A 26,098-nucleotide genomic window follows, 5' to 3' on the forward strand; every position below is an offset into this window, starting at 1 on the left:
AATGCCTCTGCCGTCATGAGTGGATTATTTTGGATTTAAATAACTAGGGAGGGGGAATGAATGTGACAAGATAATACAGTGGTGTTTAAAGGCACAGTGAAGAAAGTAACTTATATCTGAAACTAAATTTTGGAAATGTTTAACATTTATTTAAGCATCATGATAGCTGGTAATATGTTATATCTGCTTTTATAAAAGAAAGTGTTTCACTATCCCTTTAACGAATCGTGTAAAAGTCAATGGATTTAGAGTTTCTATCAGGAGGGAATAAAATCATATCCTTCTTTTTATAACCTTGACGTCGACAGCCATAACTGTTAGGTGATTTTAGATCATAAAGTAGAATTAGAAATATTATATTATTCTTCTAATATAGTTTACGAGATTAATTTTGTGGAATTATTCGAAGTTTATGGGAATTATACGTGGTACAAGTTTTAATGTCTTTCAGATTATGTGCTTTTTGTTATAAGGCCGAAATCGTACCACACAAGCTACTGGGGCGACAGAGATTGATCGAATACAACACATGTCGACGCTCTTACCATATAGTGGGTTGTAGGGACCCAATTTTCAATGGAACCTTTACTAGAAAAATATTGGTCTGAAATGAACACCCCTTAGACTGTAAGCTGTAGAGTCAAAGATTAGTTTATCGTTGTTTATTATTTCGCCCATGTAAGATATCATGTACTTTTTCACTGTCGTCTTAAACTGATGTTAGCACTGGAGAAGCTACGTTGCAAGTTCTGAATTTAGTATCCCCTGTCGTCTCGCAAAGTGCACAATGCGATTCTACTCGTTGCTTAACCTAAACCAGTTGGTAGGTGATTGAAGATCTTTCAAAACCAGTTTCTTGAAATCCATTTTTTGTGTACCCGATCTCCACGCATACAAATCACATACAAACCCTCAGTGCATAACTGAATATGGTTTTACATATCCACTCGGAGTAAAAAATATATTAATTGCATCCCACCGCTAATACGCAAGCAAGCCGAAGTACTTAAAAGGTTTGCGCTAGCAAATCTAAGATCGCCAAAATTGAAAAATATTTAAATGTTTTAAATCCGAACGCATCAGAGTGGAAATGATAACGTTACAATGTAACGATTAGATTAGTCGACCAAAAAAGCTAGAGAGAAAGCGAGCCTTATTCTCGGAAACATGGGGACCACCAGGGGCGTGCCAACATGAGCCAAAATTTCCAACTGGAGCGGGGGCAAAATGGCTGCCTAATGTTAAAGTCCCATAGAGTTGAAAATTTGAGCGGGGGCCTTCGCCCCCGTTGCCCCCGTAGTTGGCACGCCCTTGGGGACCACCGAAGTTTTTCGTCTACCCAAGTGCCCCAAGTCCTGTTAATTCTATGATTCTATTTGTTTGGTCCTACTACATAGTAACAATTTCTTATAGATGACATGTTTGAGGAAAAGGGATATATTAAAATGAAAAAATGGACCGGATATGTTTCCGACATGATGTATCTATTAAGTGAGTATATTACAGGAATTAATGTGAACTACTACGCAATTTTTGAAAATCTACTTCTTTGGATGCCTACATCTCGGCGTATAGAAGTAGTATCGCAAAGCAATAGTTTTCATTCAAAACCTCGAACTTAAGCATAAGGTATATTAGTTTTATTAATAATCTAAAATTATTTCTTGGTTAATTGTATATTAACAGAAGTATATAATACTTCTATTATCCCCTTCTGATATTAAGTAATATTATAGTCACAGAAGTGAAAAATTCCAGACTAACCATAAGTTGACCTCGATACAGGAACTCTTAGAGAATTTTTCAGTCTGAATTCCGTCAAGTAATTTTTAGGGAACAAGCTGTGATCTTAACTGCAGAAAAAGGTATAAGGAAATAGGCCTACAATAGTTTTATTAAATTGTAGCATAACGTACTTTTAAACCTAGTATAACGCTATGATACATAAGTATACGTTTTCTTCGCAAAGAGGTCACTTGCAAAGTCGATATATAAGCGATTTAGATAGTTGGGTTTTTTAAAATTGCGTATTTACTTCATTTTAAGTTAAAGTTTGAAGGAGAAGGGATTGGGATGTAGTAGAAATCTCTATACACATAAAGTACTCCCAGCATCCTCACCGTTGTCGTAGTGACCTGTTGTACCGAAACGTTGGGGATGCCCTGTTTTTTAAAAATAGAAGCTGGATCTCACATAAAATTGGAAACAGTTTCTAGCAATGGTGCACTTATCAATTCCCTATCAAAAAGTAGGGACTTGCGCAAGGTTCATTGCCTCACATGACCCAACAAGCATTTCTAATCCATCCTACTCTCTCCTCCAAGCTTAAAGCATCCTTACAGAAATTTGAAATATACATATATTTTTTTCACAACAGCTCGAAAGTAAACTGTGGATAATCTTGAAAAATCGACCTTTTACTCCTAGGCTTGCTTAATCATTTTGTTGGCAAAACCATTATTTTTAACTGTTTTCTTAACTTAATAAACATATCATCATTTGTAATTGTGAGTTCAGAGCAATTTATTTTAACTGAGAATTACATCCCAAATCAGAAATGTCAGATATTTTTCAAAAAACAAGATACCAATGAAAAGAATGCCGAAAAATTAAAGAAACAAGAAATCAATCGTTAAACAAAATCCTGAAATGTCCAGCCCCTTGGAAATACAATATCCAATTTTTTTAATCGTCACTTTGTGCCGGAAGATGTCGCGATGTAAAGCCAGAATCTTCTTAGATGATTCTTACCCGAAAAACCTATAAGATATTTTCAGCTAGCCCCGAATCGAAGGTGAAGGTTCGGATATATTGGTAATTTTTCCTGTCATAAAGCCTTTCTGGAAAGAAAGCGGTATTTGGGAGTTTAAGTCACCAGGAAAAATCGTCCCTTTGGTGCGATGACAGAAGCCAAGGACACATTTTCATTTTCGCCTCACAAATTTGCGAAGTGAAGCAATTATATCAGGTAAGTAGTACATACCAACAATCAGCTTTAAAGTCAACTTGCCTTAGTATTTCTTCAATCAATTTATTTTAATGTGTTTCATTAGGCAATATACCATACTATAATTTACTTTCAGAGAACCCAACACACTGGAGGGAGGCCACCATCTTAAGTTATCTCTCTCTCGTCTGGAGGCAACGCCAGATGGAGCCAGAGTTCACTAAAAGCGAAAGGATAGCCAACTCTCACGGCCTCTAGCGGTGCTTCTTGGCGCGAGGGATTTAAACTTTGCCTCCACCTCTGTGTGTTTGCTTCACTGTTGGAAATAATGGAATGGTCTATAAAGAATATTGAAGTACACTCGTTAATATTTGTCTAAGGAATACAATGGACCTTCTTAATGAGTTTTGGGATTCGAAATTATATTAAGAGTCTTCTGGGTTTTATTCAAGGGCCAATATCCCCTTCAAGCTCGTTTGGTATGTGAAAGCTTAAAAATGAGGTCTAGACGTAGACGTTCACGATCACGTCTGACGTGCTACTTTACTGTTGGCTCCAACTCTTTTATGTCCAATTTATATTCTCGTAGTCAGACTTGGAGGCTTCTCTAATCTCGCTCCGAAATCTCGTTAAGCAGGTATGTTTCCTTTATAGAGTGAAGTATCAACGTTAAGGTTCTTTGTTTACCTTTTGATTAGGAAATGCATTAGTCCGAATACGTCAGGCAACTAGAAGAGCTCTCAGAGTCAAAGAATTTTGTCCGTTAAGGAAAATAGGAAATATCCAAATGATACCACTGTTAATGGTATAGCTTGTACCATAACCTTTAATTAACGTTGCTATGGGTCAAGCATCGTGAACTTACTGGAGTACCCGCGGATGATTCTAGAAAAAATCCCATTGTTGCTTTTATTATTTACCATAAGTGCTTTCTGTATTTAGTTTATTTAACTGAGTTTTAATGTAAACGCGAGAAATTGCTGTGATATTTCACGTTGACATCCTATTTTTAGTGAAGGCTTAAACTCTCTATTCACTTCATGATGACATTGTGCAAAACATCCTAACCTCGGAACGAGAGAAAAAATGGGGAGCCCGTTTAACCCAGTACTATATAAATTGTAAGGAGGCGGGACTCGTACCCCTACGGTGTCATTACAGAGCGCCTGTCTTCAAAAGGTCGTGGTCCTTGGCACTTTGCTCTTTTACTTAGTACACTAATAATTCTTACGCCCCTGCTTCTCCTCCTTTATTATATAATATCTCTTTTCAACGATCGCTGTTCAGACTGGACCAAGAAAAGGAAGAAATCGCGTGCTACGATCTTTACATTTACCCTTGTCGGTAGCGCAACAGATAGCGCTGCTGATCCTCCCATTTCCTATTTTCTCCTTGTAAAATATACACAGTTTTCTACTTCTTTTCTGGGCCGATATTTTTACTTGTAGACTTTCTATTCTGAAAGATATCGACTGCTCACGTGAAAGCCGCATCCGAAAACTCTTCCATCGTTTGGTTTTTGACACAGTAGAGTTAAGACCGCGTGCCTAGAATAAAAAATAGTTAAATCTCTTCCACATTTTCGTCTGAGAACGTTAGAAGCGCTTCGATCTGTTCGTAATTTGACAAGGCTAATTTTCATTATACTCATCTCGCATGGTAAGAAATTATTTTCTTTTATATTACTATATTCAACCTTACTTTCTGTCATGTTGTAAAGATTAAATGGTGTTTGAGGGTTATACACTGCATCTATGTTCCCGTTTTAAGTCAGTCGTCTCAATCTCTTTCACGACCTCGCCCAAACGAGAGCCCGTGTAATTTTTACGTGTGTTAGTTATGTTAGAGAATTTACATTAACGGTTTTACCAAATAAATAAAAATGTAGATGGTTTCCATAGTTAGTGTAAACAAATGATATTTTAAAACAGGGACCATCTGTTAGTTTACAATTTCTGTTTAAAAAAGGGAAAATTTGTCAGCCGGTAAGACGTGATGGAGTTTCGCTAGAACCTTTGTGAATTAAAAGAATTTTTGTGCAAAACAGACTGTTTTAATAGAGTTTTGAAAAAAATTTTCATACAGTTAAAATTGGATCAATATGGGAGCGATTGTCTGTTCACAACACAGTGATAAAAGACACAAGAAAAGCACAATCAAACTTGGCCGGAGGTCAAATCGAAAAAGAGCCTCGGACTTCAAGAGTGATAATTTCAAAGAACGATGTTTCTGGGAAGAAAAGAAGATGGAATTGAAACTGAAAAGAGCCGAAGTCAAGGAAATCCAGCTCCAAAATCCACTAAGGCACAGTCCGGGTTGTCACTGTGACACTGAAATTGACGAAAGACAATCAAACCATGATAGTGTTCGCTCCTCAGTTGTAGTGGTTGAAAGCGATGCCCATGTTCTAAATCAATTTGATGAGGACTGTGGTTCTGAATGTTGTTGCAAGATTGATGAAGTAAGGTTTAAATAAACTAAAAATTTAAAGTGCTCCTTTTTTAGTTTAATCATAAGTTTATAAGATAAGTTATACAATGTGAGATTGGAAACTAGTTATGGCGTGACATAGGTCATAGATTGTCGTCAAGGTACGCTGTCAAAGGCTTAAAAGCCAACTACATGTGGAGGTGGACTGCTAAACTGCATGTGGTCAATTTTAGCCTCGTTCATGAGCTAGCTCTCAGGAAGAATTGGAAGCTTCATACTTTTAAAACATCTTATAAACTTAGGGTTTTGAAATTAGCTTTTTTCAGTCTTTATTGCTACTGAGATGAAATAAACATAATTTGAATTTCGCCGCAATTAAAAAATTTAAAACGAGAAAAATTCAAGGGCTTAAAAAATTTAAAACGAGAAAAATTCAAGGGCTTAAAATGTTCAGCCAAAACCTTTGAGGTTTTCACATAGACTCCAAATATTCTTAAAGGAATATGCCGGGCTAGAATTAGAGTTAAATTATTTTTTAATCGAAATGAAGTATCAAAAGTAATATATCAACTGGATAAATGTTTCTATCTACACTATTAAAGAAGCTACAGACGGCGTTAAGGACACTAGTCGTTAGGGTTCTCCGAGACGCACTGGGGACTACCTTTATTGCATGAATCCTTCAGTTGGTACTAATCGTCAAACAGGGATATTCCCCAGTCCTTCGCTGAGTAGCTTAACGCTTTGTGTCCATTACGCGCCATTACGGAAATTTGATTGCTTTTATCTTCTTTAATAGAGTAGATACAATCACGGTTAAAATTGAAAAACTTTTTTTATATGCTCTTTTCATTAAAAAGAAAATTTCTAGTCCACAGTATTCTTTTAAGTTACTTGGAACCATCTAAAATTATTAGTTTTAAAAAGAGATTGTTTTAATTAAACAATGCAAATAATAATAATACTCTTTTACTATTAGAACGATGACTCAAAATCGTACAGCTTAGTCGAAGACTTCCGAAACCTTGAAGATGACACGATATTTCACTCTTCAGTTGCATCATCTGCCGCTTACGACTTTGAAAGTTGCCGATATTCGGGTGGAGACTGTTGCTCTAATTTGTTGCCATCGTCCATTGCGGATCGAAGAGGTACCCCGTTCATTCCTAACTCTGCCCTCCAATGTAATCGTTGTGATAGTTCGGAAGATTCTGAACTGGGTCACTTTGGGAATGGAACATCGCTCTCCCTCGACTACCCTTGTAGTTTGTGCGAGTTTTTCGCGACGCAAGGTGACAAGTCGCTTTCATGTAGTCGGCCAGAATCTTGGGCAAGACTTGATTGTGATGTTAAATATGTGCTGGAGAAAGTGAAAACTTTAACAACGTTACTGGAAGAAAGTAAATCTAAGAAAAATACAATAAAAAAGTTTCGAAATCAGTCCATAGCTGATGTGGATCCAAAAAACGATTTTGGTCTTGCAATGCATAAACTAAAAGCCGGCTTACAACAAACTGTGGTGATCAAAGACGGCAAAACCATCTATCATATACAGAGTGAGTAATCGATGTTCTTAGTTTGCTTTGCTTCACTTTGTAATATTCCGTCCAAAGAAAGTAGGGTTTTCAAACGAATGACCTTATTAACCAGCTGCTTCTTTCGCCAACTTGTGACGTATGCTAGCCTAGATCCCAAATTGAGCTCGCTCGAAAAAAATAATAATGTCTAAAAACTCGGTCACGATCGAGACGGAACTTTACAAACAATGCTCTCCAGCGGTCGATGATAGATCATTCCTTTAATTTCTGAAAAGAAAGCAACCACAGTAGGGGAATCCGCCATCTAAACCTACTTCCCTCGCGCCAAGAAGCACGCTAGATGCAGTGCGAGTTGGCTAGCCCCTGCTTGTACTGAACTCAGGCTCCGTGAGGGAAACAACGTTCGATGGTCGCCTCCCCCTGTGTGTTAGTTTCTCTTCAAGTAATTAACGGAAAGTTCTATAAAATTATTGAACTTTTCCCAGGGAGAGGGAATATACAAACATATTGGTATTTTAATTTCATAAACCGTTCCCAGTCTTATAGTGACTACTATAAAACATGTTAGCAGGATATATATAATACAATATCATTAATGACGACGTTATGATCTTACGAGCAATTAATGAAATATTAATTATTTAATATTTTACCTAATCTTAAGGCAAAAAACCAAATAGCAGAATAGCACAGTGTAGCAAAATAAATAATTGCCACAATTAATTTTAAGTCAATCAATAATGATTTTAAATAATAGTTCAGTTTATCACTCCACACTCTGTATTTGTAAATACGACCAAAGAAATAGTAATTGGCTAGCGTAGCCTTTCCCTTTCAATTTTATCAATATTCTTTTATACCCAAAAATTTGCCACACCTTGAAGTCGTGAACCTTCTCAAAGCATGTTAATCTTGTAGGGGTTATTTGTTAGTGCATGCCCTCTATAAATACAATACGGTGCCAGTAGCGCGCGATGCCAGTAAAAGATAAAATTAGGCACGGTATCCCTTGGACACGTGCATAGAAAGAAAGAGTTGGACACGTGCATAGAAAGAAAGAGTTTAACAGGTGCATAGAAAGAAAGAGTTTAAAACTCTTTTGAATATAGTCAAGTTCACGAGTGCGGGTCGTGACCTGTAAAAACCTAGAAGAGAGGTACGATTCTCTTAGCAACCAGGCGTAGTGAAGGTGTTGACCTACGTCATCACGCGATACTTTCGGGAGCTGGATTACGATTGGATGGGACCATCCGGAGGCCCCAGAAGACCCCGAGTCCAACGCCCTTCAAGAAGACGGCTAAAAAAGCCAGAAGCGGAGAGTAGTTAAAAAACATTCTTCCTGATTCGGACTTGTAATCAAGTCACTCAAGAACTCGCTCCTGCCGGACACCACTGCTTGCACATGCAGAGCCCCTGATGGAAACCCTGGAATCATAGCGCTGGCCGCAGAACCTCTGGATTCCTTCTGGCTCTTGACCGGCTAAACTTGGAACCTTTCCCGGCGATAAGCAACCATGAACGTCGACCCTTCGCCTGGCACCGTCAACTAATAGGACGCAATTATCCTGGCGCAAACCGCACTCACCACCTCAACATCAACTTGAAGAACCCAGTGATGAGTACTCTTTTCGAACTATCGCGAACTATCGCAAGAAACGACATAAAGTCGGCCGACAAACTATATTAGAACATTAGTAGTTAAATTTAGGTAGTTTAGTTATAAATACAAAATACAAAAAACTGGCATCGTTTTAGTTTTGCATGCTGTAGAATATTTTGGGGGTTGTTCCGCCTAAAGTTATCAGTGTCGCGTAATAGTATTAATCATGTCGCGGATATTTAATTATGTTAATTTATGCTTAAAGATGAACCATAACCTGTTATTAATTAGTCAAAGTTAAAGCCTCAAATGTTAATTATCGAGAAATAAACAACTCTTGAGGTGTGGCAAATCAGTTTCCAAAATACTTATTCAACTAGGGTTAATTTATAACCAAAACTTAATAGTAGTAGAAAATGATAGCGGATTATAGCGACAGCACAATAATTTCGTTACAACAGCTAAGCAAAACATATAGGTTGGAAGTCAAAGAAACACTGAAAAGGGTAGAGCTAGGCATTTTCTATCCATTATCCACAAATTGGTGGATAACCGATTATTTTTAAGAAATACCGGTACCAATATCGGTATCGGTACCGATATATCGGTTTCGGAACATCTTCAAAGATGGGCCGATATCGATCCATATCGGTATCGGTACCGATATTTGGCTAAACCGATATATCGGTTTCGGAACATCTGCAAAGATGGGCCGATATCGATCCATATCGGTATCGGTACCGATATTTGGCTAAACCGATATATCGGTATCGGTTTAAACTGGTATCGGCCCATCTCTAGTTAATAGTACGAAAAAAATTATCATATCTTAAAGGTGGGAATGGTAATTTTTGACTTAATAGCGAAAAACTTGGAAAATAATCGACGGAGAAATATTACCTGGATAAAAAGTCATAGCCTATCTGCATGCCAATTTCACCAAAATCCGTTCAACCGTAAAAGCGGAATTGAATAACCAAGAAGCGACATCTAGTTTACTAGGGAGAAGGTATGAGATACCTAAGTATTAGCGTGCCATAGTCCCAGTCCCCCTTTCTAAATACAAGGGGGGAGGACGTAAAAGGAGGCCAGGCTATTTCGCCTCTCCTCAGTCGGAAAATACGTATTTTTCGTCGTTCGTGTCACTCTGACGTGAGTTTCCAAGAACCAATGAGATGCTGGTTGTAATTTAGAGGCGGGGATTAACTCCGACCTACGTTTGGACTGGAGAGAAAGCTAGAAATGTGGCGAATTTATACCTTCTCCCTAGGAAACTAGATATCGCTTCTTGGAGTAACAAACATCGAAACTCATCCATTTCACGTTTAGAATATTAGTAGGATATCATAAGCTGAAAACTAATCATATGGCCCAAAAGCACCGCAGGTGAGAGACGTCAGGGATTTGAATACTGTATCGCTAATGTTGGCATATTTCTGAATGTCGATTATTTGAGCAACTACTTTGATAAACCTTATCTTCAGGTTTTTTCGTCTGACTTGAATCGTGTAGTATCTGTTGACTTATTATTTACTGTTATACGTTATTTCAACCGTAACTTTTATTAAATGATTTTACAAGTCTTTGTATGTATGGTGAAGTTTTAAGTCATGCTAAAGGTACAGTTTCAGCTTCAGTGGTTTCTCTAGAACTTCTGGATAGTAAAACTCCATATTAGTAGTAGGTCTTTGACCAATATTTCAGTTCGTATACTGTATAAACATTACCTTTTCTTGGCGGGAACATTTTTATGGCCTAAAAATAAGGAAAGATATAAAAATCCTATTAATGTGGAGAAAATATCAAGAACTGATATGTGTGCGTTATTTTCTCGGCGCTATATCAGCTATTTCTCTTAAATAGAGTACTTATATTTTGATATCCCATAAAATACCTTTCCAATAACTCAAAATTTCTGAAAGCAAAGTGGCTGTCAAAACGTTAGTCGTTAATCCCATGACATTGTACCACATGTAAGAAATATTGTAGAGAGGCTTGAAAAAACTGCAAGTGTTGATATTAAGGTGCAATTTAACGTGTAGTCCAAATAAAAGCCTTTTTATTATTTACCTCTCTCCCTCGAAGTCAAATACTTGAGTAGAGTTTGTCACATTGATGGTCGAATTAATTATGTTTGAATAATCAGACTGACATTCGTCTATCGAATGTAATAACGTGGCATATTTTGGTTTAACGATGTAAAATGCGTTTCCCAAAATAACCCACAATTGGAAGACCATGGATAATAATAAACTGAAGACACAAATCTATAAAGGAAACTTATGAGATCAGATTATCAATGCAAAGCTGTAGCCTTGCGTTACAACCTTCTTTGTTATTTTCTTGTAAAACAATGCCAGAAGGACAGTACCAGCCATCGGTCCACGGGTTGACCCATTTATAGTGTTTAAGGCTTTTATGGTATTGCCAAAATAGGGAATGACAAAACTTATGATTGTGGCCAAAATCCCGAAGGAAAAGCCTAATTGAATGAATGTTTTGGTTAAATACTTGCTTAAAATCTCGAAAATTATAGATTTCTTCAGTATGCATATCATTGGCCTTGCTCTAGAGTCCATTGTTCATGGTAACGATGATCCCGTTGTTCGTGGTATCAATGAACCAGTTGTTCGTGGTATCAATGAACCAGTTGTTCGTGGTATCAATGAACCAGTTGTTCGTGGTATCAATGAACCAGTTGTTCGTGGTATCAATGAACCAGTTGTTCGTGGTATCAATGAACCAGTTGTTCGTGGTATCAATGAACCAGTTGTTCGTGGTATCAATGAACCAGTTGTTCGTGGTATCAATGAACCAGTTGTTCGTGGTATCAATGAACCAGTTGTTCGTGGTATCAATGAACCAGTTGTTCGTGGTATCAATGAACCAGTTGTTCGTGGTATCAATGAACCAGTTGTTCGTGGTATCAATGAACCAGTTGTTCGTTGTAAAGATAAACCAGTTTTTCGTTGTAAAGATAAACTAGTTTTCCGTTGTAAAGATAAACCAGTTTTCCGTTGTAAAGATAAACCAGTTTTCCGTTGTAAAGATAAACCAGTTTTCCGTTGTAAAGATAAACCAGTTTTTCGTTGTAAAGATAAACCAGTTTTTCGTTGTAAAGATAAACCAGTTTGTCGTTGTAAAGACCAGTTGTTGGTTGTAACGATGATCCAGTTGTTCGTTGTAACAATGAACTCGTTGCTCGTGTTAACGATGATACAGTTGTTCAAAGCAAATTATGACGCAATTGTTCAAAGTAGCGATGACCCAATTGTTCAAAGTAGCGATGACCCAATTGTTCAAAGTAGCGATGACCCAATTGTTCAAAGTAGCGATGACCCAATTGTTCAAAGTAGCGATGACCCAATTGTTCAAAGTAGCGATGACCCAATTGTTCAAAGTAGCGATGACCCAATTGTTCAAAGCAACGATGACCCTATTGTTCAAAGTAACGATGACCCTATTGTTCAAAGTAACGATGACCCCATTGTTCAAAGTAACGATGACCCCATTGTTCAAAGTAACGATGACCCCATTGTTCAAAGTAACGATGACCCCATTGTTCAATGTAACGATGACCCAATTGTTCAATGTAACTATGACCCAATTGTTCAATGTAACTATGACCCAATTGTTCAAAGTAACTATGACCCAATTGTTCAAAGTAACTATGACCCAATTGTTCAAAGTAACTATGACCCAATTGTTCAAAGTAACGATGACCCAATTGTTCAAAGTAACGATGACCCAATTGTTCAAAGTAACGATGACCCAATTGTTCAAAGTAACGATGACCCAATTGTTCAAAGTAACGATGACCCAATTGTTCAAAGTAACGATGACCCAATTGTTCAAAGTAACGATGACCTCATTGTTTTAACACAACATTGTTCGAGACAACGGATACTCAAAGTTTCAAGGTAATGACCAGCCATATTCTTTATAAAAATGGTGAAGATGATAGTTTCAATTCCTTACTTAAATATACGCAAATCTTGACGGAAGCCCCTTCGTTGTGGTTCAATCTGGGAAATATTGGCTTGATAAAGTCCTCGAGGGCTAAGGCTGGCAAGGAATTTACGAAAGAGGAAAATGTGCTGAGTGCTGCACTGATTATACCCGCAATTGCTAGTCCTTTCAGTACCGGATAATCCATGAACAGGTCCCCTATTGCGTAGACAAACATCTACAGAAAGATAGATATGTTATCATCTCGAACTATTAATCGATTTTATCTAGGAGTAACTTTAGTCATACTTGGTCCTGTCGCTTAACACCGGTGAATTCGGAAAATTTCATAGGGTTACAATGACCGTATGTTACGTAAAGAACCGCTCCTACTGTCAAAATCGCGGTGACTACGACTAAAATGAAGATGGATCCAGCAATAACCGAACTATGTTTAGTCAAGATGCAACCTTAATTGCCAATACCGTATAGTCACTTTAAATGCCACTCTACCCTCAAACGTCCCTGAACTCTGAAGCAATTCAAGGGTAAATACAGAAACTTGTCTTGAAATCCAAAAATCTCGCGACCCAACTAATGCATAAAGATATCCCAATCACTGGCAGTTAGAGGGTGGAGTTTGGCGTTTGTTAGTTATAGTTTTACTTTCGAGCAGTAGCTTCTGATTTGGCCGCCATAATTCTTTGCATAACGGCCTGATTGGTCAGAAAGACGTCTATTCCATAGAACACGCCGTTGAAAATAATGGCCCATACGGAAGATCGTGTTGCTTCACTTTCCGTGAAACTAAAATGCGCTATAAATTACGTTCATGTCACGTAATTGTAAAGAACTTGAACTCTCACTTGATAGCCAGGAGAAAACCATTATCAATGGATTTTTGCCAGAGGTGACTTAAACTATCGGCTTTAACTTGACTTTGAAAGATGACCATGAACACGGCGGTAGTCAGTAGAATGAATTGGTATACATCGGTCCAAATTACTGTTCGAAAGCCACCCTGCATTGTCAATTAAATTAATTTGTAGAGCTCGGCATTATCTATCCATTATCCACGTTAATTTATCTTTATCCATTCTCGAAAATTATCCTCAGAACTTACATGTCAAATCGTATAATAATCCACAAATTTGTTTATAAATAATCGGTTATCAACCAATTTGTTTATAAATAATCGGTTATCAACCAATTTGTTTATAAATAATCGGTTATCAACCAATTTGTTTATAAATAATCGGTTATCAACCAATTTGTTTATAAATAATCGGTTATCAACCAATTTGTTTATAAATAATCGGTTATCAACCAATTTGTTTATAAATAATCGGTTATCCACCAAGTTGTGGATAATGGATAGATAATGCCGAGCTCTATTAATTTGCGCACAAAAGAGTTCATCACACGAATACACTTACAATAGCGCTGTAGATAGTGCAGACGATGCCAAGAATGCAAGACGTGACTCGAGTATCAAATGGCGTAAGGGTAGCTATTGACAAAGCGGGTAGGTATAGAACCAGACCCAATTGCAGAACCTTAAATTATTAGCGCCTGTGTAACGTGACAAAAATACAATAGGCAAACACTTAAGATTATAACTTACCCTGTTTATCATATAAATTAAGGACAGTAGACGACAAACACATAGGTCGAAACGCTCTTCTATTCTCTGCCAAAATGTTTCAGTTAAAATTAGTAAAACAATTACATGTCCATCCAACCTGTAGTGCATCAGTTGGGTCTAAGACCATTAAATACAGATGGACTGGAATGATAAGCCGAAACTTTTCCACTCATAGATCGTGTTATGGCTATGGTTTGAGTCAAAAAGTGTCAATAGAGAGCTATTTCAGACGGCTTGATGTGACGTCACCCATGCTATTTCCCATAGAACCAAAGCGGTACCAAACATGGCCGCCCACTGCCAAAGCTAAGCTCGTGACGTTTTACCTAGGCACTAACGTCACAACTGAGATATCTCTATTGGTCGTGACGTGGCGCTAGAGAGGTTTTTCCTTGAAAGAACCACACGCCGTATCTCCATTCCATCTGTGCTTAATGGTCTTAGGTTGTGCGCAATTTATTTGGTATACAGTACTAATCTTTCATCGATAATAAATGCAATCGTACCCTAAAGACGCTGACGTATCGGGTCTTTCTATAAATTGGAACCATGTAAAAACTAAGCAAAATTGTGATGCTTGTTCTGGAGATAAACAAAAAGAATATCTCTACTCCGTACATGTAAAGATCTCCCGAGGTTCCCAATAATGTTGTTGACGATATGAAAGTAGCACCCATAGAAAATGCCACAGGCAAAATAGACAAACTCCTATTTGCAAAAAGGAATTCTTCTAATTTTCCACCGCTTTGATCCGAATTCATCTTTCGTCGTTTGAAATAAATACTGATTCCTACGCTGATTATCAATACTAATAGTAAAATCACATAGTCTGGCCATTCTAGAACAGTCTTGGGGTTTAGAGACACCGACATTATACCTGCGTTCCGAGTTGAATTTTTAATTCAAATTCTGTTTTCAATACCATCATAATTAAGAATATTGCTGATTTGGAATAAAATTTCGGAGCCATCAATTAATTTTTACGTGTACGAAGGTTCAAGGTTTCGTGTCTGTACAAAAATATATATGTAAAGTAAGACATATCAGCCTACCCATATTCTTAAGATGTATAAGACAATTTCGATTGCCTTTAAACGAAGAATGTTATTTAACCTGTATCTAGCAGAAGTGTACAGTACTAGTAAATGGATAGAAGTGACAATTTTAATTAGCTCTAATTTATGGGAGACGTATCAGAAACACCTTAGTACCGGAGTTATTTTATTAGAAAATGCAAAGAGGATTTGGACTATGATACAAATCCAGAGAGCAAGTAATCGGGCTTCAGAAAGTGATTAATCTATGCAGTTTTGAGGTTTACTGAATCTCGCTTTCATTTGTCCAAAATAACGTTAGATTTTGTGTCACGTTATAAAAGTAGTTTTGATGAACTCGTGAGAAGTTTGTTTCAATGCCATTGCGGTTTTGGAAAGTGAACATGTTTCAATGACCGATTTAATTTACTTAATGTATTAAAAATTTGTTGGAAAAGTGCATCTTCATCAGTGATGGGCAAGCGCTGAGCATCATGACGTCAAAACCGGAAACGTGAAAAAGCGCACAGTAGAGAACATCTGACTTCGCTAACATAGCGCGGTCATCAATTTCAATTTCCCAAACTCCCAAGAATTTGTTTTATCAGTTGTGAAATGGTTTGCTCAAGTTCAATCTCCTTTACCCTTTCCATGCCTATTAAATAGCTTTTAACCTAATTCCGTTTTATTGGGTGCACTCTGCCACCATGGAGCAATATTTAACGAGACTCAAATCAAATGAAACACACTTTTAAGGGAACTTTCATTCTCACTCCAATAAAGTTACTCTATGGTAAATGTCAATAAAAAACGAGGGGTTAGTAACTTGAAAAATCAGGTGTACAAAATCACACAAATCGATTACTTGATTCCTAGAATTCTTAGCTAATCATCAGTAATTAAAATCATTCTTGTGGGTAATCAAAGGTTATCAGAAATCTCCGATAATCACTGGAAATCACATGAACTCTTGAAGCAAATCAGGAATAATCACATGATTTATTAGTAATATCTTTTGTAATCACCTCGTTAATCACACCATTTGTGAAACAATCACACGTAATCAATCGAGGAATGCGAAGATCCAAAATAAAAATCATAATCAGTTGAAATAGAAGTAATCACTGCATTCATCGATATTCACGAAGAATCCAGTGGTAATCACGGCTGTCACCAAAAAATCATTGGCATTCAAACAGAAATCACAAGTAATCTGCGGCAATAGGAGAAATCAATGTAAAGATTAAAGGGAGGGTGAGGTGGAAAATCAAGTGATTTTTATCGATTCTTCTACTAATTATAAGACCAGTCTGCATAGTGAAGCATTCAGGAAATACTTCCGAATGATTTTAAAATTCAAATTAGGTTCCGATTTTAAGGATAATTTTAAATAAGGACCTCCGACCAATCGCGTAACGCCCTGCCTTTCTGTTAACAAAATTCTCGTGGCACGTTCCGTGTTGAATGAAATTTATCACGAGATTTGATAAAATTAGGCGCGCGACGTGACAATCGTGACGCGAGACATGGAGCGTGCCACGAGACTTTTGTTGACAAAAAGGCAGGGCGATACGCGATTGGTTGGCAGTCCTTGTTCAATTTTATCCTTAAAATGTGAACCTAATTCGAATTTTAAAATCATTCGGAAGTATTTCCTGAATGTTTCACTATGCAGACTGGTCTTGTAATTAGTAGATGAATCGATAAAAAATCACTTGATTTTCTACTTCACCCTCCCTTTAAGGAAATCACCACAAATAATCGTAATCACAGAAACCAAGGAATTCGTTCAGTAATCATCGGAATTAGCATAAAAACTCAGAAATCAGTAATCAGGTGCAGAAAATTTTGGTCAATGACTAGCCCTCGATAAAAACAACATTAGTTCTAATTAAAAAAGGCAATACTTTTTTGTTGGCCGGGATTTAAGAAATCAGCGCCTTTCGCCAACGTAAATTATTTTACTAAATTCATTTAGTAGTCGTTTTTTGACAAGTGCGGTTTGAAAATTTTCAATACGCGTGAAGCGGAATAGAAACTTGTTAATTTATTTATTATAAGCATGTAATAAGGGTCATCAGGAACTTATATTATTTCAAAAAAATCTGCTCGGGTAATTAGAAGACATCGAGAAACCTATCTCAAGTAAGAAATAATGAAATATTACAATTTTATTTTCGTAGTATACAAATGCATTTCAGTGGGTCTTGTAGTTTAACAAGTGTACATAGAACTTGAGTATGCGCTAACATGATTACCATAAACCACACGTAGCGAGTATCAGACATACAGAAAGATTGAGTTATAAGACCCTCGATTCCTTACCCTTATCAGGGCTTAAAGAATTATAAAGAAAACGGAACATCATTAGACATTAGTGTTTAATTGCCATAAAGTGACACCCTGAGATTTATTATTTATGTAAAATGAAACCAGAATGTCAATACATACAAAACAAAGGATCTAAGTTGATCTCTCTCCCAGGACACAAAGTATTTTTTGCTTTTAAATTTCTTCTCGATTTCTGTCAAAATACAGTCATTTCTGGGATCGTAATAAACAAACAGACCATTCTAAAAATAAAGTCGGGATATTTCCTTCGAATGTTGAATTAGAGGTGCGTTATTGTACGCGTGAAATCCCTATTGTCGACAGGTGAGAGTAAATTTAAATCGAGTTGGATACATCACATTTAAATTAATACTGTACCCTAATCATATCTATTTCTTTAAAAATGAGTGAACATCAAAACCCAATTTACAGTGCTTAGCCCTAGTAACAAAAGTAAATGCAATGCTCAACCTTAATACCATTGTCTCCTTCCTTAAGTTCCTGAAAAAAAAACCACAAAAATAACAACGATCTAGCGAAAAAAGCACTTTACCACGATCCTTTCCCTTTAATTCTCCCTTCAATGACTAACGAATAATTTCACACTGCCGCTTTACTGTGGCACAACAACGGCAACGACGCTGACGACGACTTACAGCATCATCGTAACCTTCGTAGATATACATAATACGATGTGGCTAAAATAAGCCTAGTTCTTCACTTCTTTCTGAGAGGGAGTTTTTCCACTTATTAGGAAAATATTAAATTATTTTTGAGATACATATAGTTTTTCAAAAAAAGAAGTGAAATTTATAAATGGTTCATTTTGGAATGGGTTTAGTTATAATTACAAAATGTTAACATATTTAAGGGTAGTATCTGAGCTATTGGGGTGATAACCTAATTCCCATATTTTGACACAAGCCGGGTCAATCTGAATTTTCTTTAACTCCCAAGAATTGTTTACATTTTTGATTATTTTTTTGTAGGACAATCTCTTTATGGTATGAAATTATTTATTCTAGTTCTATCGGTTTTTGCGTTGATTGAAACCAGAGTTTTCAATAGAAATATGAATGTTTTGTAGATGTATTCGTAGAGTAATGGCACTGAAAGTCCCAGCCAAATGCCCAGGTATCCGCCAATGTTGCTAAATAGTTCCACAGACTGTAAATTAAAATTGTTAATTAATTTCCTAATAATTATTATTTCAAAGCTAGTTGAGTTGAATAAGACTCTAAAATAAATGTAATTATTTAATAGAAGCAGGAAGGAATAGCAAGTTAGCTTAAATTCAGTCCAAGTTGTTTCCTAATTAAGAGTTCCACCTTTCAACGCGAAACTGAATTTTTTTAAATATCTTTTTCTACTCCTAAAAATCAACAATTTGATGATGCTCCTGGCGGTGACGGCGAAAAATACAAATATCCTGTTTTCATTGCATAATGTTTACCAAGTTTTCGAAGTTTTTACTTTTTAGACAGTTTTCAAATCTCACGACACAGCGTTCGGGAAACACTGACTACTAAGGAAAGTAAGTGCCCGTTGGCACGTCCATGGAGTCATGGACTATGACGCGCCGCACTGTGGGATTTGCTATTCATTACTGTTTCTTTTAAATATCTGATTTTTACCGAAAATCGAGGTTTATGAGCGTAAAACACATCTACATTGCCTCTTAGCTCCACTATAACAATAGCATCTACAGATCTGAAATGTAATTGTTTCATTATGCATGTTCACTTCTTAACTGAATTTCTTACTTTCGTTGAGCTAACGTTGAGAAAGTGTATTCAAAATGTTCAGTCCTGCAATATAAAATTACACTTCTTAAAATTTCCAATGGAAACATACATTAGAGACCTTTTTATTGCACGAAAATTGGCAAAGTTGGTCGTAGAGAGCCAAAGGTGGGCATATTCACTTCACAAACCCCCTATGAAATATATACTTTTCTTCAGCAGGTAATCTTCACATTAATATCATATTGTAACGAATATAGATAAAGAAAACATCACAAAAAAGTCTTCATAACTTGAATTTTTCGAAAGCCTTCTTGTTGAGAAGTTTTCAACCGTAGTAATGCATATAACACCTTCATGTATCGAAGCTTTCTTCAATATTTCGTTACTCAAACTCTCACATACGGAGTTCTTTAGTAAGCAAACACTGAAAATATACTCCAATATTGACGTTTTTTTATATAAATACTTTCAAACAACGTTCTTAACGGATTATTTAAAGCGAGTAATTTCCACAACTCATATCTAGAGATAAGGATGTTCTGTAACTCTCTTCAGAAACCTTCACATTTTAAAACGTTCGCGCACTGAAAAAAAAGTGAGACACAATCATGAACTTTAGCTCCTGATTTTGAAGTGTGTGACTGATTCAATCCCGGCAGACAAACTCCATCGTTATCAATATACAGAAACACCTAACCTAACGTAATTCAACCAAACCAAATCTAACAAAACTAGGTATACCAATATTATAAAAAGGAGGCAAGAGTAGCTGCTTGAAATTGTATTTTGTCCACGAAATATGGTTTTGGTTGGAAATTGGTTAGGGAAACGTTTGTCGAGGGCGATTTCTCGGGTCAGTCACTGTGGGTGGCTCGAACGAAGTCCGACGGTCGCGATTCAAAGGAAGAAAATCTTTGGTTTTGACAAATGTGGTTTACAATGATTTATTTCGTTGTTCGTTATACCTACATACATTTATGACACGTTCACAAAACCTCAAGGTAGTCCCAGAAATTACAATGAGAATAATTCAGCCCCGCATCCTTAGAAAACTTTAATTGTAACAAACTTATAATCAGTACCTTATAGGTCACACGTAATGTTAAAGGAAAACGAGTATAAGGTCCTTCTAGGTCATCCACGTAACGAGTCCTGTTACCTTTACGTTAATTCAAATGCACGTATTATCTTTAATTAGGTACATGGATACATAATAGTTACAATTTTAAATATTCTTTATTGTGTAGATAGCGGTGAAACATTTTAGTGGGTACCTTCCTTTTAACAAGGGGTAAATTAAGTTGCTAAGTGGTCGTCTTATTCGACTGGTTCTTGTTGGAGTTGCAAGTGACGATATTCTCGATATGTGAGTATATCCGATATATGTTCAATACTAATTTTTGCTCGACGAGCTCGTTGAATGGATCCTGCGATTGAAAAGGTTTGTTCCACATCTGCCGATGATACAGGAATAGACAGATATCTCTTTACTAATTTCGCAAGACGAGGATACTTAACTTCGTTGGCCCTCCAGAAATCCAAAGGTCCAACACCACAAAGATCCATAGGACCTTCCTGTAGGTAACGATCTAATTCGTCTTTCGGTTGACGTGACTCTATCAATCGGCGTGGTTTTTTTGCTTTTAAATAGGCAAAGAGAACTGATGAGGTTGGCCGTGTTTCTTCGTTCAAACTTGCTTTTACTCCATCGAACTCTTGCCCGTTGTCTTCAGTCAACAAATTCTTAATAATATTTGTAGCACATTTCACCGTTGGACTTTTAACAGAAGGGAAGGCTTTGTTCGATGGCTTGCAATATGGCGCTAAATAAACTTGTTGTATAGTAGCAACAATACGGTTTAAACAAACAATTACGCTTACGTTTAAAGAATTCAGTTTTAAGACGTGGGTCGAGAACGGCAGCAGCTACGTAGTCAGGATCGTTTAAACTGCTTTGGAAGCGCTTATTTATTTCGGCAAGAATATTAGTTTGTACCACATGAAACCTATCAGCTTGTACATCGGACACCATAGAAAATACTGTAAGGATCTCAGCAATGACTTCCCCCGAGACGGCATCTTTTCGTTGAAACTTATCTGTGGCCATTTTTAACGGTCTCAGTAAGTCCAAAAGCTCCTTCGCTTCAGACGAAGCTGCTGGTGTTGGCATGGTAAATGTAATCTTGGGACCACCTTTCATGTTTTTGGCCCGCGAAAGTACGTTGATCAAAGCATCTAACATTTCAGGCTGATAAGTGAAGAGACACGCGTTTAAGGGTTATTATAGTTGTACCGTTAACTTGTTGTAATAAAATAATACCTCGGATACTCGTTCTATCGCTAGGAAAACTGAATTCCATCTTGTGCAGATCGGAAGGATTAAATCCCTGCCTCCAGATTGTGTCTTTAATATTTCGGTCCATTTAGGGGAACGACGAAAGAATAATATCCACGAATTTATTTTCTGGACGAAAGATGTAGCAACGTCACAGGCCTTTAAACTGTGATTTACTACAAGTTGTAACGTATGAGCCAGACATGGCTTTTTCTGCCACTCCGGATCAAATGGTATCTCGCAAGTTATATATTCGTCCAATATATCGGGTGGGGCATTGAAGAACGCTTGTCTCGTCTGATTTGTTACTACATTGTTTGCATGCAAAACGTTTATACGTCCAGAGATAACACCGGAGGATGTTGATGGTACTGATCCATCCGGTTCTTCAGTGGAAATATATGAATTCTTTGCTGCAGTGGTTATAAAAACAATGCTATAGGTAACAAAGGATAAACACCTTTACAAGGTTCTTTAAAGGAAGGATGAAAAGGAATCAATTGATATTGCGTACAATTTTATCAAGTGATTGTTCTGTGGATTCTTTCACATAGACAGGGTGTTTCTGATAAGTCTGCCATAAATCAAGGGGCGTGTTCTTTGGATCAATCTGAGTGGAAAGTGTCAAAGAACATGGGGTGTACAAGAATTTTCAACTGAGATATGGCCCCCAAACATTGGCCATATCTCAGTTGCAAATTCTTGTACACCCCATGTTCTTTGACACTTTCCACTCAGTTTGACACGAAGAAAACGCCCCTTGATTTATGGCAGACTTATCAGAAACACCCTGTATAAATGAAACAAACGGGGGACATCTCCGTATGAATTTAAAACTGATATCTGATTTAGACTTCGTCAACAAAGTAAAACTCGCACCTCGGACCAAGCGTTAAACTTTTATTGGCATAATCTACGTCATTTATCTTATTGCGCACAATGTTCATCACTTCTCGCACCAAATTACGCTCGACATTGCGCGTGCCACGCCACTTTTTATTGTTACGGTACAGGAACGGTTGGTCGGAAGTTCAACGTTGAATGAAACGCTGAAATCTGAACCGATTTGGACGTTTCACACACATTTGGGGTTATTTCTTAAATGTTTCACTATGAAGACATGTCTTATAATTAGCAGAATCTGTAGAACATTACTTGATCCCCCTCTTAACCATCCCTTTAAAGAATAACCAAGTGAAAAAAACATTTGCTACGATAGAATTCTGAAGCCGCTGGCTCTTCGAAACCCGTAGACTGAGTGTCTAAAGGAGTAGATACTGAAGTACTTAATACGTCTAATTCCAGTTGTCCAAATACTTCGGTCATGTTAAATGCCTTTATCATATTGGCGGCATTATCAGAGCACACGTTTGAAATCTGGTTTTAAATACAAGTCGTATAGCAACATACTAAAATCGCAAGTGAAGATTTACCTGGCTGGGTTTCACTCCCACTTTAAGCAACTGGTTTTTGACCTCCTTTAAAATATTTTGGCCCGTATGACTGCCGCCGAAGTGAATGAATCCAATGAGCAGGTTTTTCAAACACCATTGCTCGTCAATAAAGTGACACCGTATTGCCAAAACGGAATCCCGAAGTCTAGTGCTCCATATGTCAAGCGTTAGATGTAGAGATTTTTCTAAAACCTTTCCCAACAGTACCGAAATCTTCGGTTTAATAGACTCCACAGCTGATTCCAAATGTCGCACTAGAGTACGGCGTGTGGGTACATGCACTTGAGGGCAAAATATTGAAGTGAACCGTCTGAACGCCAATTTGTCGATGAAGTCAAACGTGTGACCGTCCACTGCGGCCATATCCAGCATACATTGTTGGAACGCTAGTTGCTCTTCGGAGTTTGGGTCAAGCTTTAACATTTTCCGTGGTTTGAAAGAGGACGTAGTCAGAAACGAAGCTGAAGCGGATCGTTTCTTTTTCTCCTCGGTTTCCCTCAAAATCATGCCATGCTTAATCTGTATATAAATGCATCTATAAGCCAGGATGTTATACAGTGTGGTAAAGATCAGACCAACACCTATCTTTGTGGACGGCCCCCAATATTGCGGTCGGATGACGTCAACATACTACAGTGCAGACCTCGCATACAGGATGTAAATAAATACGTGTCATTGTAAGAATTTAAGATGGTTCAAAAAGTTTCATATGCGAAAAGCGGGCGGCTACAAACATTGCAAAGTCACAGATCTTAGCCTCGGACGTCACTTGGTGACTTCCAAGGCTAAGATCTGTGACTTTGCAATGTTTTTCAAGCTTTTTCCATATTTAACTCTTTCAACTATCTCAAATTCTTACAATGACACGTAATTATCTACACCCTGTAAACGAGATCTACACTGTAGTATATTGACGTCATCCCACCGCAGCATTGGGGGCCGTCCACAATGATAAGTGTTGCTCTGATATTTATTACACTGCATACACTAAAAGGGATAGAGAAAGAAGAAACATTTTGCGACCCGAGCACCGTGACCTTAGTGGAACACATCTCATTCACATTCCTCCCCCGCGCCCCTGCCACATACCGTGCTAAGAACTGTCGAGTGATCTTGACATACCACAAATAATACAGATTCTAATTGCCGTTTCTTCCTGCGCCCGGTTTCAGACAGTGCTGTGAAATGTCGACTGACCTAAACATAGTAGAAACCTAATCTCCCTTTTCTCATGTCGCGGTTTTTGGTTTGACAATGCGACCAGTTTGTTTTTATAGGAAGTTTTACTGGCATAACTAATTATTTTACTTCATTTACAGGAAATTCATTATAGTGACCCTACCTCTCTTTAAGGGAATCACTGGCGCTGGTTGGGGGGACCAGGGGGCCAAATTGTTGATAAGCATAATGCTTACCCGCCCGGAACTAAGGGCGGTGTCCATCTTAACAGCGCCGGTGACACCTTTAAATTCTATAATTTGAACATTGCCATAAACGTAACATAACACTGTGATACCCTAAAAAAAGCAAATGCAATGCAAGCGCTGAACCCAAGGCTAACAGAAAACGTGAGTTTCACCAATATCAGACGGATTTTAAGTTCCCTAAAACAAATCTTGCTTACCTTTCGGTGTCTTTCAAAGTTGTTTGGGTTATTGCCATGAAATATAGAATTGCAAATCACACAAACAAGTACAACAGATTTTGATGCCATGCCGTTTTCTTGTGGTAGACTTCCACGGTAAGAAAAATGGTCCTGCAAATTACGTTTCCCATACTGGCCAGAATGGAATTTGCGTGAGAAATCGGTATCGAATACAGTTGGCGTCGTTTCCGTTACTTTTTCTTTCCTTGCTGAACCCGTAGAACCTTTGGTCGAGGCCATTTCGTTCCGAATGAGAGCGATGTTTTCGTCCGAACAATTGTTTTCACGTTTTAATCTTATTTTACGCATGCCCTGAATACGTTCTTCGCGAAACGGCTTATCAAACAACCTAACCCCACCCTATTTTAGGTCAAAAGCCCAGGATCTGACGTCACAATATGAATTTATGCTAATCTAGAAAATACAAACAAGCTATTCGATTAAAGGTAAGGTGAAGTGGAAAATCAAGTTTTTTATCAATTCAGGACAAAATTATAAGATCTACCTGCATAGTGCTAAATGCTTAGTGAACCATTTAGGAAACATCTGCCAGTGATTTTTAAAATGAGAATAGGTTCAGATTTTACTGATATAGTAAAGGTTCTACCCCAAATTTCAGGTAACAAAATATCCGTTTGAGCGTGCAAGGTTTATGAGATCTCGCGCAATATCATGAGTGTTGCGGATAATACTTAGCTGGTAGACCGTGTGTTATGCGTTTGGTCGGATGTGTATTAGCTTTTAATTTATCAATGAAATGTGAATATACTAGGATTTTTTAAAATCATTCGAAGATAGGTGTTCAGATTGATTTTATAAATAGCAGACGAATCGATATAAAAGCCGATCGCATAACTCTTCACTTTCCCTTTCAAATTTAGTGGTAGGGAGGGTGATGAGCAAAATCAAGTGAACTTTGTACCGTATAAGACCAGGAATGCATACGGCTACCAGCCTACGAGGAATGATGGTGTAGTGTTTTTCCCTAAGTGTTCGCTAGATTCCTGAGGTAGAGAGCTTGAGGAATCATTATGAATGAGCCACGATAAACGTCATGGCACGTATAACTTATCTCGCTGATCGTTGAAGCGCCTGACCACATATTTTTCTCTCCCCACTTCCTATTGGCAATAACGAAATCCGTTCTTTTTTGAATATATTAATTCGAAGATCAGAGTGCCATAATATTATGATATGCCAATCGCCTTTTCTTCATTCTGAAGAAACTTCATATGGGTATTGCGGTATGAACCTTCATTTTGAAGAAACTTCATGTGAATATCGCGGGATAAATCTTCATTTTGAAGAAACTTCATAAAGTTCTAGCGGCATGAATCTTCACTTGGAAGAAACGTCATATGGATCTCGCGGCATGGATCGTCCCTTCGAGTATATAGACTGTTTTAACAATCCTTATAAACTTTGAGCAGTGATCCTGATGGTTTC

The 26,098-nt window shown here is 37.4% G+C and overlaps 1 protein-coding gene across 1 annotated transcript in view; it reads left to right on the plus strand.

Annotated features, from left to right (window-relative positions):
* Nucleotides 1-5,192: 5,192 nt before the first annotated feature.
* The window catches only part of LOC149708846 (uncharacterized), a 159,359-nt gene continuing 138,453 nt past the window's right edge, over nucleotides 5,193-26,098 (plus strand). Inside the window, exons 1-2 of the mRNA XM_089863880.1 lie at nucleotides 5,193-5,408; nucleotides 6,357-6,933. Coding sequence (XP_089720006.1) covers nucleotides 5,193-5,408; nucleotides 6,357-6,933 — 793 coding nt within the window. The remainder of the gene's footprint in view (nucleotides 5,409-6,356; nucleotides 6,934-26,098) is intronic.

This window comes from Phalangium opilio, unplaced genomic scaffold (assembly GCF_054372755.1).
Source record: "Phalangium opilio isolate 3A_F unplaced genomic scaffold, DU_Popi_V2 ptg000013l_1, whole genome shotgun sequence".
Classification (NCBI taxonomy): Eukaryota; Metazoa; Arthropoda; class Arachnida; order Opiliones; family Phalangiidae; genus Phalangium; species Phalangium opilio.